Below are 17,508 nucleotides of genomic sequence, written 5' to 3' on the forward strand. Positions count from 1 at the left end.
TCCCTCTTGCTTGGAGAGTATCAAGGCTCCAGAAACAGCAGATGAAATTTCCTCTAGAGCTAGACATAGCCTGGAGATGTTAATGATGTTCCAGGATAATAATAGAAACAACCGACAAAAATTAGGGCAGAAAAAAAATTATTAAAACTAAACGAAAATCAGTTTGGTATCAGACTTCTCTTCTAGAGCTCTAAATGCCACAGCAAATTTTAAACAAAAAATACCATTATTACCCAATGAACTGCTTATTTATTTTGAGAGAGACAGAGACAGCATACGTAGGGGAGTGATAGAGAGAGAGAGAGAGAGAGAGAGGGAGAGAGGGAATCCCAAGCAGGCTCTGCACTGCCAGCACAGAGCCTGACACGGGACTCAAACTCAGGAGACTGTGAGATCATGACCTGAGCCAAAACCAAGAGTCAGGTGCTTAAGTGACTAGGCCACCCAGGTGCCCCTATTATCCAATGAATTGTATACACCCCAAAGTTACCATTATGCAAAATAGCAATAAGTAGATGTTCTCAGACATTCAAACTTTCTGGAAGTATACCATGGCACCAGTACCCTTGCGGAGGAAAATTAATTGAATACATTTTCTAGCTGACATAAACATGAATCAAAATAAAGGATTCAGGTAGATAAGAATATTAGCATAAAAGAAATTGCAGCAAATAATAAAAGGAATAAAATAATCTACGTTTCTTTTGTGGCAAAGCTACTTAGAAGTTTGTACAAACACTCACAAAATAAAAAGTCCTCTGTGCTTAACAAGTGAAGAAGTTGACCTTATAGAGGCTTGACTCAGCCTAGTGAAAGAAGGAAACACTAGAAACCATCCAAACACTTTAAATTCTTTTCGACATAGTGAGTGGGACCTAAGTAAACACGCGTCCTTTACAAAAGAAATTGTGTTCTGGTGACAGAAAAGTGGATTCCCAAGTTTCACCCTCTAACTCCTTAGGGGAACTGAGACATCAAGAGGGTGGCTCCTTGGGGGTCCTCAGGGCAAGCCAGACAATACATGGCGCTGGATGGGGCGGTGGGGGCGGAGGGGGGTGAGGGGGGATCATGATCCAAAATACAGTGTATGACAAAGGGGATGGGTAGAAGGCTCAATTCAGAGAGAGAGGACTCCCACATGCAGAAGAAACACATACGCCACATCAGAACACGGTGCTCAACATGGCATTTCAGTGGATATTAAATCTGGAGCAGATTCTCTCCCCAGCACCTCTCCTCCCCAGAGGGTGAGCTGGTAAAACTGTCTACTGGTCCACTGCCCTGTTCCAACTCAGAGAACTCCATGGTTTCTCTGGCATCTTCCTCAGAGGAACATCTGCCTTTCACAACTTGATTGGATAATCAGCTCCTTGGTGAGACATTCTGGGAAGAAGGATTTATAATTCCTGGGAATATAAAATGTATCTCGCAGTAAGGGACTCGGTGAGGTGGTGGGGGTGGGAGGACTGTTTTAGAAGCTTTGGAGTCAATGCAGATGGTCTCGCTTACCACAGTCCTCCCTGCAAGTATTTTCAAGCCAACTCAGGAGGCCTGGCATTCATCAGGGGTGAACCTGGATGCCATGCCAACTAGCATGGTAGTTCAGGGTGCCTCATACATTCCTCCTAAGTTACATCTCACCTGTAGCTGATGATGCTATGCCAGCCCAAGAAATTGATGTGCCCTTGGCCCTGTACCTCCACCATCTTCCCATCTGACAGCATCTTCCTTGGCAACTTCTGAGATGCTCCAGAACAGCAGGTTCTCTGGGTTCTATGATCTGAGTGTTTGAGTCCCTCCCCTAACCCTACCAAACTGATATTGAAAACCTAATGCCCAAGGTGATGGCAGGAGGACTGAGGTCTCTGGGAGGTGATTAGGTCTTGAGGGTAGAGGCTTCATGGATGGGATTAGTGCTCTTATACAAGAGGCCCCAGAGAGCTAGCTGGCGCCCTCCACCATGTGAAGATACAATGGAAGGTCTACGACCAGAAGAGGGCCTTACCCAACCATGCTGGCACCCTGATCTCAGACATCCACCTTCCAGAACTGTAAACAATGAACTTCTGTTGCTTATCAGCCACCAGGTCTCTGGTATTCGTTACAGCAGCCTGAACTAAGACACTGTAGGAGCTTGGAGGAGTTACTTTGGTGCCTCCTCTCGGGCAAACTGACAGTTCTCACTCATTGGCAGAGCTCACACTCTGGAACTTTCCCAGTTGATCTAGTGTCAGCCACAACAAAAGCAGCCTTCCGTGAATGGGGCAGCACAGCCTTTTTGTCCAGCGACAGCTGCCTCCTATTTAGAAGCCCTCTGTCCAAAAGCTTCCCCATTGTTTGGAGGGTCTGAGGGCCAGGGGGGCACCCTGCTGGGGGTCAGATTCCTCACACGGCCTCTCCCTTCAAAGAGGCACTGCTTCTGAAGGAAGCCATCAGCGCTTGGGAAATTCTCAATGCCCATATGAGGGAAAATTCTCCAAAACCGGGACTGGGGAGCAAGAGAAACACTGAAGATAGTGTTTGATGAGGGAAGAGCTGGGGACTAGCTCATGGATGAAAGGAACCCGGAGGATCCATTTCTGGAGGTACTGGTATGCTCTCCTAGGTGGGATCCACCTCAAGCCTGCTTACAGACCTTTTCAAAATATGGGTGGGCACTGCCATTTGGTGTCAAGAATTGTTCTGGACAAAAGAGATACATGATGTAGAATACGATAATTAATAAACCATGAAACCATTCCATAAATCCACAAGTTGATTGTTAAACATGTAATCCTGAGGGAAAAGAAAATACAAATGCAGAATATTGGGAAGAAGAAAAGGATATTGATAGGTAAGGTGGAGTTGTTTCAGAGTTCGGAGAACATCACATACAAATGTATTAGGGTGATAAATATAATCTTGATGAAATGGAAGATTTTCTAGGAAAATATAAATAACCAAAACGAATGCAGAATGAAGCATACAATTAAGTGAATAAATAACCAGAGGGGGGTAAAAAAAACTCTTACAGAGGTCTAGTGAGATCTTAGATCTTTGATGTTTAAGAGATCAAAGAGTTACTTCTCCAAAAGGAGTTGGGTCCTAATGGTTTCGGGAATTAATGTTTTCCAACCTCAAGGCTATACAGCAATAGAGACATATAGAAAGCTTGCCAATTCTTTTATCATTTTACAAAGCTTTTTCTACATTAAAATACAGAAAGAAAATTAAAAACTAAAACACAAGCTGAATTGTGGCTGTGGATTAAAACCACATCTTAAATATTAGTGAGTCAAATCAGGCAGACTATTAAAAGACTAATACATAACGATAAATTAGAATTTACTTTAGGAAAGCCAAGTTGGTTTAACGTAAAGCAATCTATTAGTACAAACCACTAGGTTGGTGAAGTTTCATATCCATCCCAATTAGAATAAATTCTTTATAAAATAGGTCAGAAAAATATTTACTGAACATGATGGAGTGTCTTAGTTAAACCAACAGCCCGTAAGAGACTTACATGTAAAATTTCAGAAACAGTCACAACACAGTGAGAGTCACTAGGGCTGTGACAGCACCACAGGCATGTCATTTTGCCCTTGTTTTTTCTTTATCATATTAGAAATCATTAAAAAAATTAATTAGGCTCCTGGGGCGCCTGGGTGGCTCAGTCGGTTAAGTGTCTGACTTGGGCTCAGGTCATGATCTTACTGTTCATGAGTTCGAGCCCTGCATCAGGCTCGCTGCTGTCAGCCCAGAGCCTGCTTTGGATTCTCTGTCCCCCCCTCTCTCTGCACCTCCCTTGCTCTCTCACTCTCTGTCAAAAATAAATAAACATTTTTAAAAATCTTAAAAAAAAAAATAGCCACCTACAGGCATGAGTGTGGGAAACATGACCACTCACATTCTGCCAGCTAAAATATCTGCCAGGTGGAACAATTTCCTGAAGGGCAAAGTCGTCACAACTTAAAAATGTGCAAATCCCTTTTCTATCATTTTCTTACCTAGGAATGTATCCAAAATGTGTTAAAAAAATGGTACACGTAGAACTGCACACAAATACAAGGTTATACATGTAGTAGTCTATATAGTCCTCCCTGCAAGTATTTTCAGGCAAACTCAAAAGGCCTTGCATTCATGATGGCTGAACCTGGACGCCTCGCCAGCTAGTCTGGTGGTTCATGGCCTCATAAGTCATGGGTTCGTGGTTCATCCCTCCTAAGTTCCATCTCACCCATACTTGATAATGCTATGTGGACAATAGAGAGGAAAGATACATAACTATCCCATAATAAGGGACAGCTTAAAGAAGCTGTGCTCTATCCATTAGCTAGAATACCACACAGTCATCAGAAATGGTTCTGCTGGGGCGACTGGGTGGCTCAGTTGGTTGAGCATCCGAGTCTTGATTTTGGCTCAGGTCATGATCCCAGGGTCGTGGGATCATGCACTGAGCATGGAGCTTGCTTGAGATTCCCTCTCTGTCTCTCTCTCTCTCTCTGCCCCTCTCTCTCTCTCTCTGCCCCCTCCCCCACTTGCGCTCCCTCTCTTGCTCTCGCAAATAAATAAATAAACATTAAAATAGAAAAGAAAGAAAGAAATGGTTCCGTTGATGGGTACTTACAGCATGAGAAACATGCACAGCATTTTGTTAAATAAAAAAAATGCAGACCATGTTTCCCTCTTAATTTCAAAATTTCATACACAGGAGTAGGAAAAGAAATCCAGAAGCACATGCATCAGGGTTCTTAAGTCTATATGGCAGGACTACAAGCGATCTTTATTCTGCTCTTCTGTGTTGTCTAGATTTTCCACCATGAACACGTATAACGCTAGTCGTCCCAAAGCCATCAAAACGGTGTTTACTTGCTCAACACACATTAACTGAGTCTTACGATATACCAAGCACTTCCAGGTGCCGGGGTTTGGGTGATCGGCCAAACCAATAAAGTTCTCTCACTGGCGGAGGAGAGATGGACAATAAACACCAAATGAACTGACCAGACGATGTCACACAGGGATCACGCCCTGAGGAAATCAGAACAGGATGTGACGGAGAGTGGCTGGTGGGGGGCGTCGCAGTAGGTTCCTCTGAGGAGATGGTGAGCTGAGACCCGAAGGAGGAGACGCCAGTTCAAAGATGAGAGAAGGGGACTAGTCCGTATGGATGAGCTTGCCCAGTGTGTTGTTCAGTGAAAATAAGCCTGTTGTGAAACAGTATGTGCTACGGTATGCGTGCTGGGCATCTAAAAATCTCCTAGGCTATTCGGAAGATGTAGTCTTACTGGTTGAGCAGTTATGGGTAACTTTTTTCCTCTTTGCCTATCCTTCTACAATAGATATATATGTCACCGTTATTAGTCATCCCCTCATTCAAATATTCCCCCCAAAATCTGATTCTGTGGTGCTAGAGATACAGCAACAACCCAAGCAAAAGTCCTAACAATGGAGCCTTGTTTGGGGCAAGGGGAGGCAGAGGAGATAAGAAAACAGGTTGAAAAAACATTAAATAGTAAGTCAGATAGCGGTAAGCATCTTGAGCATGTAAGGCAGTGACGCGGAGTGTAGGAGAATGTTGGCAGGAGAGACCGTCGAATTTGGGAAGGGGCCATGCAGCTTTTTAGGGAAAAGGCCTTCTGTGCACAGGAAACAACAACACAAGTGCCAGCAGCGGGGGAGCGAGCTGGCAACCAGGGAGGCTGCAGGACAAGGTCAGGGACAAGGGATGGAGGGGGTGGGAAGCAGACCCCTTAGGGCGGCCAGGCCCGTGTAAGGACATTTACCCTCAGACACAGAAAGGCGTTGGAGGGTTTTGATCAGACAAGCGATATGATACAATATTTTTAGCAGAATCATCATTCAAAGGTGGCGTGCTGAGAACAGAAAGGGGGCAAAGGTCGAAGTAGGTGGACCCATTAGGAGCCTAGTGCCAAAAGCCCAGGCAAGAACGATGAGGGTTTGACCCTCAGGTGGTAGCGAACATGTGGTCAGATGGTGAGTCTCTATCAAAATTAGAGTCAATAGGATTTGCTTTATGGATTACTTGTGGCATGTGGGAGAAGAAGAAATCAGAGATGGCCCTAAGAGCTGGTCCTGAGCAAATGGAGTTGCAGTTAGCTGCACTTTAGAAACCTGCAAGAAGAATGATTTTTGATTTGCTTGTTTGTTTGTTTTCAGGGGAGGCATTGGTTTGGAGTATGCTGAGTCTGAGATGATGGTCAGAGATCCAAAGGAAGAGGTCAACTCAGGATTTGGATGTAAAGGTTCAGGGGAGAGGACACAGGACTCACGGGGGAACTCAAGGCTGGAGACACACGTGTGGGAGTCCTCCGTGCAGAGATGCCATCTAAACCATGACCTAGCTGAGGGCACCAACAGAGGGGTGTAGACAGATAAGTAAAGGGAAGGAGGGGCACCTGGGTGGCTCAGTCGGTTAAGCGTCCGACTTCACCTCACGTCATTATCTCATGGTTTGTGGGTTTGAGCCCCGCGTCGGGCTCTGTGCTGACAGCTCGGAGCCTGGAGCTGCTTCGGATGCTGTGTCTCCCCCCTCTCTCTCTCTGCCCCTCCCCCACTGATGCTCTGTCTCTCCCTGTCTCTCAAAAATAAAAATAAAACATTTAAAAAATTGTTTAAAAAAAAGAAAAAAAGTAAAGGGATGGAAAGCCTGCGCCCTGGGACATTCTACCATCAGTGGTCTGCAAGAAGGGGAGGAAGAGCAAAAGGAACTGAGAAGAAAAGGAAATGACGTAGAAGAAAGGACACCGGCAGAACGTGGGGTCCTGAAGACCCTGTGAAGAAAGATATCAAAATGGAGGAAATGAGCACCGTAAAAGGAGGACTGATAAAAGATCATTCGATTAGTAACGGGTTGCACTTGAGCAGAGCAATCTCAGCAGAGGTATGATGCTCTAAGTTTGGTCGGAGGGGGTTCAAGGGAGCAGCGGGGAGGGGGCGCGAAAATTGGATTTAGCGTGAGATTTGCTTTAAATAGAAGGGGAGCATGGTGTTTCAGCTGGTGGGATAAAGAGAGGAATTTTTTTCTTTAAAGATGGGTAAAATAAAAGAAATTATAAAGGGGAAACTAGAAGATTTTTACTGGAATTGGGGAAATAGAAGACAATCCCATTCATTCCAGGAAAAACAAACCACTAATTGGTAGAATATTTTCAGATCTTCGGGCACTGTGCCCCCGACCGCCATCTTCGAGGGCAGAATCAGGAAGAAACAGCTCAAGGTTGACGGAGAGAAGTAAAGACGCTTTCACAAAAGTTGGGGGACCACCTCTGGCTTCTAGTTATAAGTTGGTCTTACACCCCACCAGCCCTATTACTGTGTGGGGCTTGTCTTCCTTGGCACTAAATGCTCCTCACTGCCTGCTTCTCCTTTGCCTCCCAGCATCAACTCTCTGAAATCCAGGGTCAACACACCCACTGAATTAAGACTCAAAGCAAACTTTACAGGCTTCCAAGAACATCTCTTCCTTGAAGAAAAACTCACTTTTGCAAATCAGCATGGTTTATTTTCGAGGATCAAAAGGCCACAAGCAGTCAGACTTCCTGAGCTAATAATAAAAGAAAATGCTGGCTCTTGATCTCAGCAGAGAGCAAGAGGAGGGAATAAAGGCAAAAAAGAGTCATTCTGAAATTCTGAAAGGCATGATTTCTTAAGATGGAAGGCCTCATCTATGCAAAACAAGGTTGGTGATGAAATAAATCCACGGAGCCCTTCATATGAATTTACCTCCCCCAGCCACACAGAAGCATTCTGAGGATTTACAACCATACCACCCTGAGAAATCCAAAAGAAGGCAAACATATAAAAAAACATAAACTAATCTTTGCCTTCCCCTCGTTCAACAATGTCGTCTAAAGTCACAAGGGAGGGCCAAGCAAGAGAGCCATCTGCATGGCCCGGCCTAGAGTGCAGAGCCCAGTGCGGTGAGGAGGGCACCCATGTCGGGAAGGGACATCACAGCAATGCACCATCAGTGACCTACTCCAACTGAATAATGGGAGCCAGTTTTCTCTGAGAAGGGGCCTACGAAAACAAACCATGTGGTAGCGGGGTGGAACTGGAGGTTCTAGGCAAATACATATATGGATCAGAACCGGAAGCTTAGCAACGTATGTACATGTAAATCTATGTGTATGTGTATGAGTGAGTGACTGTGTGTGTGTGTGTGTGTGTGTGTGTGTGTGTGTGCATGTGTGTGTGTTCAAATCTACATCCCCTTCCTTTGTCCACTGAGAGGGGTCTGGGAGCACAGCCACCTAATAGCCATGAGCATAATGAAAGCAGAAATCTTGGCACCCAAATATTATCCTCCAGTAAAAGTAACCAGAGCTTCTTGAGAAATGGCTCAAATCTTGGCTTATTCCAAGACTCTAGCAGAGAGAGTACAGATGGTTTGGGGATGTCTTATGGTGGCAAAAAAAAAAAAAAAAAAAAAGCAAAAAAGCAAAAAAAGTGCTCAAAGAATGAGAGGTGCTTGTTAAAAGAACATAAAAGCCAACTTAGAACGGTGCCCACTGGCCAGATCTGGGACAATGTGAACATCAAACCAAACAATGAGAGCAAATGCATCACAGTGAGAATCCTTGAAGGTGTGCTGATATAAGTAAGTGAATAAATTCGGTGTCATGAAAAATGGGATGTGTACGTGGTTTTAAAATATCTCCCTACAAAATACTTATTCATTACAAAGTGAAAAGGTGTCACTTGACGCTGAAGAAACTTTGCAGCCATCAGTTAACCAAGCGACAAGCGATCAAAGAGAACCAAGTGATCACAGGGTACAGCAAGAACAGAGTACTACCTCTGTGATACTCCTGCCGCGGGTGAATAACTAGAATATCAACGTAAGGAAACTTTCAACCAAAAACCCAAATGTGAGGAACATTCTACCAAACAACTGGTTTGTCGTCAAAAGTGCAAGAAAGACCGAGGAACTGTTCCAGACGGGACACCTAAATGCAACGCTTGAATAGAAACTGGGTCCTTTTTGCGATACACAACATAAAAGAACAACTGCATTTCAGATGGTAGAAATGAATCCGTGTTAATTTCCTGATTCTTAGGGCTGCGTTGCAGTCACGCGGAAGAATATCCTTGTTTGCAGGAAATCATGCTGAAGTATCTGGGGGTCGTGGGGATATCAAGTGGGCCACTCACTCTCGAATGATTCAGGGGGAAAAAGTGGCTGTGTACTATCACTGTGACCTTTCTGTAAGAGCGGGATGGTTGCAAAATAAAATAAAACTCGATATTTGGAGGGAAAAAAAAAAACCCTTATCCTGTTGTTGAAACACAATGATCGTTGGAGTTACCTAGTGTGATAACAGCCTTTGGAATTAATCTTTCAAAGCAGATACGTGGAGGAACACTCTGGAAGCAGTGCTATTCATGCCCTGGTGTACTCGGGGCTCCCACTCAGAGGAGAGCCTTCTGAGTTTGCAACCAAAGCATTTAAGGGTGGCCCCTCTTTCCTCTACCCATTGAACATAGGTATAGGTGAAGAAGAGAAGAAAGAAAAAGCATTTTGGTTTTATCTACACAAAGGGACAAGCTGAGAAAAAAATTAGAATCCATGTCAAGTTCATTGTATCATGGTAGAAACAGGAATCAACCTGATGTAATAAAAGCACGATTAGTATCATTAAATCATTAAATGATTAGTATCATTTCATCTCTAAGGACGAAGGCCTAAGAGTATTTAGTATAAACATTGTAGATCATTAAAATTAAATTCAAAGATGAAAAGCTGATATCCTGAGAAGTAAGGGATCGCATTGCAAGTGGTGAAGCCAGGGCTAGAGGCCATGTCTGGCAACCCATGACTTTCTCACTGCATGTCCGTGCTCTCTACACAACACTGTGTGGCTTTCTCTAAAAATACAAAACAGAAATGATATTCTGCTCTCCAAGAATAGAATTCTCAGGGAAAACTGAGACTGACATGAACTGATCAGAATTTGAATGAGAATCTATTTTCTTTTCATCTTTTACCCGTCCCCCCACCCCGCCAAAATCCCTGAACCTGTAGGACTGGTAGTCAAATAGTCTTCTAAGATATGATCCCTACCATACCCAGGCATATTCTCTTAACCCCTCTCTGCTCACTCTGTATCAGTAGCACCATTAATTCCAACCGCCAAGCCACCATTTTGTAAGTGGGCGCGGTAAGCTACTGGTGGCCCAACAAAATTCATTCAGTATCCCACACTGCTTCTTCCACAAAATTCAACACATTCGCTGAAATATGAAAATAATCTTCTTTCTTTTCCTGGGTCTTCCAGATGTAATACTTGTGAGTTTAGCCAAGGAGTCAGGAAGGATTGTTGGAAGAAGAAAACAAAATAGTATCAATTACTAATATTTCCCATTCTCTGCTGAGGCTGTCTTATCTGAAGCTTATAAAGTTGTTTAATCTTTTCCATCATCTCAGGGAAAAGAGAGCCTGGAAAATCCTAGTCATTCCACAGTAACTATCAGTGGGATTTTCCATAACTATCTGGATGCAAAATAAAAATCTTAAGAAGTTGATCCAATTCTAAAACTTACTTCTCAGCTTACTAATAAATATGAAGAGACAACCCATCCATATTTTCTTCAAATAACATCTGGTTTCTTGGCCGGACTGCTAATACCTGAAAAAGTTTCTGAGTTTATTCCAGCAAATCTACATTTAAAGACCTTAAAAATGCATTTACGCACTTAAACATTCTTTTCTACCTCTGACGTAAGGCCAGAGATGGGACTGTGAGACGGAACCTCGCCAGGAAACTGGGAAGATGGGGAATAAAATTGCCTTCTAAAAACTAAACTGTGAAATCAACAATTGATAGGTCAGGACAGAGAAATGAGAAATCACCGCATGGGGACAAAAACCTCTAGGCCAGCAAGATTTGGCTGCAACCCCACTAAAGACATAACACACACACATAAAGGCTATAGCAATCGATCATGGAGTCAAAGATGAAGAAGGGTTGCTAAGACAGCCTGAGCAGTACTCACCAAGACTCCATGCGGAGTGGAGGGAGTCTGGACCAGCAGGGCTGGGGTAGCAGAGAACCAGTGACAAGACATCTGTCTGGTGGAAATGAACGCATCACTTAATCTCAGCCCCATTACCCTGGGCTGGCCTGTCTCCTTCAGGATGGAAAGCTCAACATTGCGCATACAGCCTGGCCTGGAGCAAGCAATCATTAGATTCAGTGACTTGGCTCCCACTTTTTGCTCACAACCTCCTGATTATAATTTGGCTTGCCTACAGGGAGAGAATGACCTCGTCTTGTGGATCTGAGCATTCTGGCCCTCATGCCAGCCATAGCACTCACTCAAATATACGTTTTAGCTGTTAAGCCTGCTTCCTGTGAGTCAGCTCCCAAAGGAAGGGCCCTTGATCAAGTTTCTGAGCCCACGGGCTGGCAGCGAGTCTCTGGGCCAGGGTCAATTGACCAGGCGGGCCACGTACAGCTGCAGCCACCTACTGAGCACCTGGTATGTGTCATACACTGTGCCGTGTGCTTTACATACTTGAACTGGTTGAAACGCCAGGACACTCCAGTAAATTAGACACCACTGATATTCCCATTTTGTAAATGAAGAAACTGAGGCTCACAACGCTTTAGCAATTTCCCCCAAAGACCCGCCTCAGGACGCTTGCACTCCACCCAGCTTTATCCACCTCTGAAGCTTAACCTCTTACATGGTGAAAATACTACCTCTGTGGGAATGGACCCTTACCTTTCTCCTGGCCACACTACTCTGCTTCAGCAGTGTACTCTGGGCCATTCCAGTCGGGCTGCAACACGACCTTGTTCATCAATACACCACTACTGTGCCAGCCTGCCCATCAGGGCGCTAAAGGTTAGCGATTTCTCCTGGATCAGAAGCGCACAAAGCCAACCCTATCTCCGTGAACGGCGCCGGTATCTCTTTCACGCCATCAGAAGCCAAAAATGGCCACCTCTCCTTGACTCTTCTCTCTCCTCACCTCCTCTGTGGGTAAACCCCTTCCATACTTCCCTAACGAGTCCGCTTCTCACTGCCTCCATGGCCGCTACCCATCTTCCACCCGGACCTTGACCAGAGTCTCCTAGATCACGTGTTTGCCTCCACTCTTGCTCTCCTTTATTCGAAACCATACGCCCAGTGACTAGTCCCTAACGCAATTATGACATTACACTGTTTGAAAATCCTTCAGTGGGTCCCAACCTCTCCACATCCTCTGTCTGCAGTCCTAACAGTGATCCGTCTGCAGTTCTTGGAATGCATCCAGCCCTGTGTGCTCCAGAATGTCCCGGAATATACCCGCAACCCCACCCCACCCCACCCTACCCCCCCCCCCCCACCCCCGGCAGTCTTCCCTTCTCCGGTCACTGGCACTGGCTTTGAGACTCACTCATGCTTCAGCTCCCACAGGGAGCCTGGGTTAGCTGCCCATCTTATATCCTTCATCTCACCAAGTGGAAATTTTCCTCGTGTGACTCCAACCCCGGACTGTGACCTCCCTGAGGCCCAGGACCCGCGCTGTTTGAACAAAGTGCTTGCCATGAAAAAAATGCACGATGAATGAATGACAGCCTGGTAATATAGCACAGGTGTCAGAAACCACCCAGCTTCCTCGAGTCCCAGCTGTGGGGTCTTGAAAGAAACATGTTGAATCTCCCTAGACCTCAGATTCTCTGTCTATAACACAGAGATCCATAAAGCTTCCACTGGTAAACTGTTGTAAGATTTTCACGTAACACATGGAGAGTCCTCAGCACTGTGCCAGGTGTATAATAAACGCTCAAACATTGGTTGTTGCTACTATGTCCTTTGAGACGGAACCAGAATGTTCTTTAAAGGCCTCAGAGATATTCCCAGGCCCTCATGGTGACTCAGCTGCTCCAGATCTCCTCAGGACTCATGTTTTACCTTTCCAAATGCATTAGCTCCCATTCTCGAATACACTGCTCTGAAAGGTTCTGTTCCCTCGGTACTTCCTTCAAGATTTGCCCCAGATCTTACTGCTCTGGGCCCTTAAACCATGGAGGTCACATGCTACCTCCTGATGATGCAAATGCCACACAGGGGGGCCCGCATAACCCCCCCCCCCCCACACACACACACATATGAATTTCCACAGGAAAGCTGTGGAGTTGACAGGTAGTGATCCCAAAATAGAAATCAGGTCTTAAACGGGGCAGGAGCAACAGGAGGTCTCAGGAAGAGGACGTCCATTGTCGCAGCAGACGTGGAAAGGTGAATCATGGGACCAATGGCCTTGAAAAAAAAATGGCATCGCTCCTCCCTGGAATATTGTGCAGCTATTTAAAATAGCTCGGCGGGGGGAGGGGGGGCAGCCAATAAAATGGCAAATAAGAACGCGTAAGTGAGCTTGTATAAAGAAAGATCATGGTTTCTAACCACAGTGTGTGAAACTTGCTTTAGAAAAATTTAACGAAGTTGACCAAAATGTCACTTGTTGTAACGGGGTGATGATATTTTCTTTGATTCCCCACACCTTTTGCAGTGCTGCCCTATGCTTTTAAAATGCAACAAGAATTCTTAAAATATACACATCCTGCGCGCCTCCCTCGCAGATGGCTCCTGGAAGAGAGGAGATAGTGCAGGTGACACGCCCTAGGCTGAAGGGGGCTCCGAGAGCCTGACTCAGCAGCGTGCGGACCTGGGCGAACCTGGGCCCCGGGACGCCGGGATGCGATCCCACCCCTATCTCCTTGTTCACCCGCCACCGCCCCGCTGGGGATCTCAGAGCGCAGTGGGGCCAGCCCTCCTCCTAGCCCCCCAAGCGGGCTGGCCCCGGCCACCCTCCCCGCGAAGTTTCTCCTCGGTAAGAGGGAGGCGCCGCCAGCGGCTGGAAATCTAGCGGCCCGACGCGGCCCCCGCGACCTCGCCCCCGCCGCCCGTCCCGCGGCCCCCGTACCTCTTGCAGGGGATCAGCGCCTTGCGCTCGTCCAGCACCCGCACGCGCTGGTTGAGCCCGTCGTAGGAGAGGAGGGCGCGGCTGTTGCGCCCGGTGCTCTGCCGGTACAGAACCTGGCGGCCCTCCCACTGCTGCGGCGCCTGGCACGGGCGCGGGGTCCCCGGGGCGCCCCCGGCCCCCGCCCCCAGCGCCGCCGCCCCCAGGGCGCAGAGGCCGCCCAGCGCCCAGATCCAGAGGCCGCCCCGCAGCCAGGCGCCCAGGGCCCCGCGGGCCACGCGGAGCGGAGCGCGCCCCAGCATCGCCGTCCGCCGCGCTCGCCGCCCCCCCCCGAGGGCCGGCGCGAGCCGCAGGGGGCGCTGAGCAGTCCGGGCGCCGCGCAACCGTCCGCCGCGTGCGGGGCCGTGCGGGCGTGTGGTCTCCGCGCGGCCTCTGCCCACGTCTGGGATCAGGTCGCGCGCGGTGCGGGAGCCGGGGCCGCGGCCCGGGAAGGCTCCGGGGAATCGCGGGAGCTATTTCTGCCTGGGCCGCTGCCCGCTGCGGCTCGTGTTTTCGCTTTGCTCTCTGCTGCCAACAGGAAATGCAGTGGCAGCGGTGCCACTAGCATCCTGAAGGGCATCCGCGTTCTAAAGGGGGGGCGGGGTGGGGAGCAGGACGGTGAGAAGAAATTCGTTTCCTCCAGTAACTGAAGCGCGCAGCAGATAACCACAAACTAGGAGATAAGTTCAAGTTCGAAGTCGGGAAGGCAGTGCCGCTTCACTTGCTGTGCCCCCCACACCTTGCCCCTTTGTCAAAATTGACACCTTCTTCCTCCAAGTTAGAAATCGAAGGGTCCCTTCCGGAAGGAATGATAGCAGTCATGCATCGTGGCCATTTTCAAGCCACCACTCTTAGTCTAGCGCCTGGGGTATTAGGGGATAAGCCCTTGCCCTTGGGCATAGGACTCAGAGACCTTGTCTTCAGGATATGCTTGCAGTGAGACTGCAGCCCTCACCCATCACCTGACTACACCACAACCCTGGAGGTGTGTGAGTCTGGGAGTTTAGCATCAAGAACAAAGTTAATTGGGTTTATGGCTTATGTTTTGTTTGTTTTGTTTTTTAGGTAGGCTCCATGCCCAGCACAGAGCCCACCAGGGAGCTCTTCGGAGAGCTGGCACTCACAATTCTGACATCAAGACCTGAGCTGACACCAAGAGTCGGACACTCAACCGACTGAGCCACTCAGGTGCCCCTGTTTTGTAATATCAGGATGTACCACATGGAATCAAGAAAAAAGAAGCAACATTAAAAAAACAGAAAAAGACCCTCGCTTTCCAAGTTTGTAGCATCTTTTCGGTTGCTCTGTTTCAAGGACGAGGAAGTGAGCCAGTTGACGTGGGAGAGAACATTCCTGGATGAAGGACAAGGGGACAAGAGAAAATGGGTGAAGCGCTGGTGTTTAAGGAGAGTGATTTGGAGCCAGATCGCTCAGGGCCTTGAAAGCCAGGGAGAAGCACCATCAGGTGTAAGTCTTAGGAAGCTCACTCTGGCCTGAGTGTAGAGGATGGGTGGGGGAGAAGGAGGTGGGAGAGGCTGTTATGACCCAGAGGACAGATACTGACATCCGAACTCAAGTGGTGGAAGGGAGAGGGTGAGCGGAGCTGGGAACTACAGAGAAGGTGGAAGAGCTTTCTGGTTGGGGCCACTGGGAGTTCAGTCCTGAATGAGGAAAGAAGACAAATCAGTTTAGGATCGGTTGACTGTGAGATGCCTGTGGGATAGGCAGGTGGAAATACCCCAGGGACCGTTGGATAAGCACTTCCAGAAACCAGCAGGGCCAGAGGTCTGGTTTGGGGAGCTATTGGCATCTAGGTGGTAATTGAAGCCAAGAGTAGAGCAGCAGGGGAGGATGGGGTGGGGGGTACTGCTGTCAATATCTGGAGACATTTTTGATTGTCATAGTGGGGTAGGGGCTGAGCTTCCACTGGCATCTAGTAGGAGGAGGCCAGAGAGGCTACTAAACTTCCCAGAATGCACAGGAGCCAGTAAAGAATTACCTGACCTCAGTGTCAGCAGTGCTGAGGTCCAGAAAACCTGGAGATGGGGGTGTGTGAAGAGCAGGAAGAGGATGGTTATGGAGCCCTAGCAGAGAAGCAGGCCTTTAGGGAGGCTGAAAAGGAACCATCAGAGAGAAGCCACTGACCAGGGAAGCTTCCTGTTACGTGAGCTATTGGCAAATCACTGTCAAGTACAGGGTAATGGATTAAGTGCTAAGGCAGGGCCTGAAGAGGGAGGCCGGTGAGGGAATCTCCAGATGAATCCTTCACTGCTGCCCCACCCCAAGCAGAAAGGCTACAGACCGGCTGCCAGTGGACCCCCTGGGGACGCCAAAGAGCTTTATAGAGAAGGCCTCTTACCTTCTTCTCAGCCTTGCTTAAAAGACAGGCCATGGAGAAAGGGAAATTCCTGCAGCATTGGGACTTGGGACTTGCGGTTAAACAGAGGCAGCAAGTTTCAACCGGCTGCGCAAGGAAGAGCCTCTCCAAGTTTGCCTCTTCAGCCGCCTGGCAGGAAAAGGGTCAGGAGTTCAGCCGTTTCTCAAAACTGTACTTTCTTCCCTTGTAGGAATTTGGGCTGCAAATATTTTTCACTAAGCCAGGGGGTTTCGACTCACTGGATTCTACTGCTGGGAATGGCTTCCGATGTCATCCAGGTTATCCCCTGTGCTTGATATTTCGCTGGCCTGGTTTGGCATCTTGGGAGCTTGGGTCCCGTTCTAGCTGAAACTGGCATACCTCTCGAGTTGGCGACTGGCAACGCTGTGTTTGGACGCTCTGGCTTCCCCTAAATAGAACCTGACTCCTTGGATGAATCTCGAAATAATATTTGTGTCATTTGTCCTCTCCACTTGCCATGTTTAATTTACGTGCCCTAAAAAAATAATAATAAGACGGTGTATTTAAAGTGCTTAGCCCCATACCTAGCCCATTGTAAATGCTCAATAAAATGTCAGCTGTAGTTTCTGTTCCTTTTATTTCTTAATCCTGGTCAGAGTCAAACTAAACTATCGTTGTGGGTCACAATGTGACGACAGCTAAGCTGTGACCAAGCTAAGCTTTGGAAAGAAAACAAACAAAAAAACAAAACAACAACAAAAAAACCAAAACCAATTACCTACTGTGTGTTCAGGATTCTAATTAGACTATGTTTTTAAAGATTTACATTTAGAAACCACATTTTCATATTCCAACACCCCATGAAAATACCACATACCGGAATTCTTACTGCCTGGAGATTAATATACTTGCAACAATAAAGCCTCCTTTTTGTTTTGTTTTGGTTCTTGTGGAGACCTGAGCCAGTCGTCGGTTTTATCACTTCTTCCTAATAACAAGAAAAAAGAAAACAAAATATACACGCTTGCTTTCCATAGTACACAGGTTCTCACTCAATTCAAATACTTTCTTTCCAAGCACATCAAAAATCAAGAATTTAGGCTGCTGGGTTGGAAATCGCTTTGGGCATGAGGGGGGAAATTTTTTTTTTTTTTCATATTGTCATGTCCGGTACTCTTCCCCTTCTCCCGGGTTTCGTTCACGTTGGACGGAGGAA

At 47.1% G+C, this 17,508-nt stretch overlaps 1 protein-coding gene across 1 annotated transcript in view; it reads right to left on the reverse strand.

Annotated features, from left to right (window-relative positions):
• Nucleotides 1–14,568, reverse strand: part of EPDR1 (ependymin related 1) — a 28,054-nt gene extending 13,486 nt beyond the window's left edge. The window contains 2 exon segments of the mRNA XM_060632239.3: nucleotides 13,919–14,235; nucleotides 14,238–14,568. Coding sequence (XP_060488222.3) covers nucleotides 13,919–14,235; nucleotides 14,238–14,534 — 614 coding nt within the window. The 5' untranslated portion in view covers nucleotides 14,535–14,568.
• Nucleotides 14,569–17,508: the final 2,940 nt, after the last annotated feature.

The sequence above is a fragment of the Panthera onca genome, chromosome A2, assembly GCF_046562875.1.
Source record: "Panthera onca isolate mPanOnc1 chromosome A2, mPanOnc1 haplotype 2, whole genome shotgun sequence".
Taxonomy (NCBI): Eukaryota; Metazoa; Chordata; class Mammalia; order Carnivora; family Felidae; genus Panthera; species Panthera onca.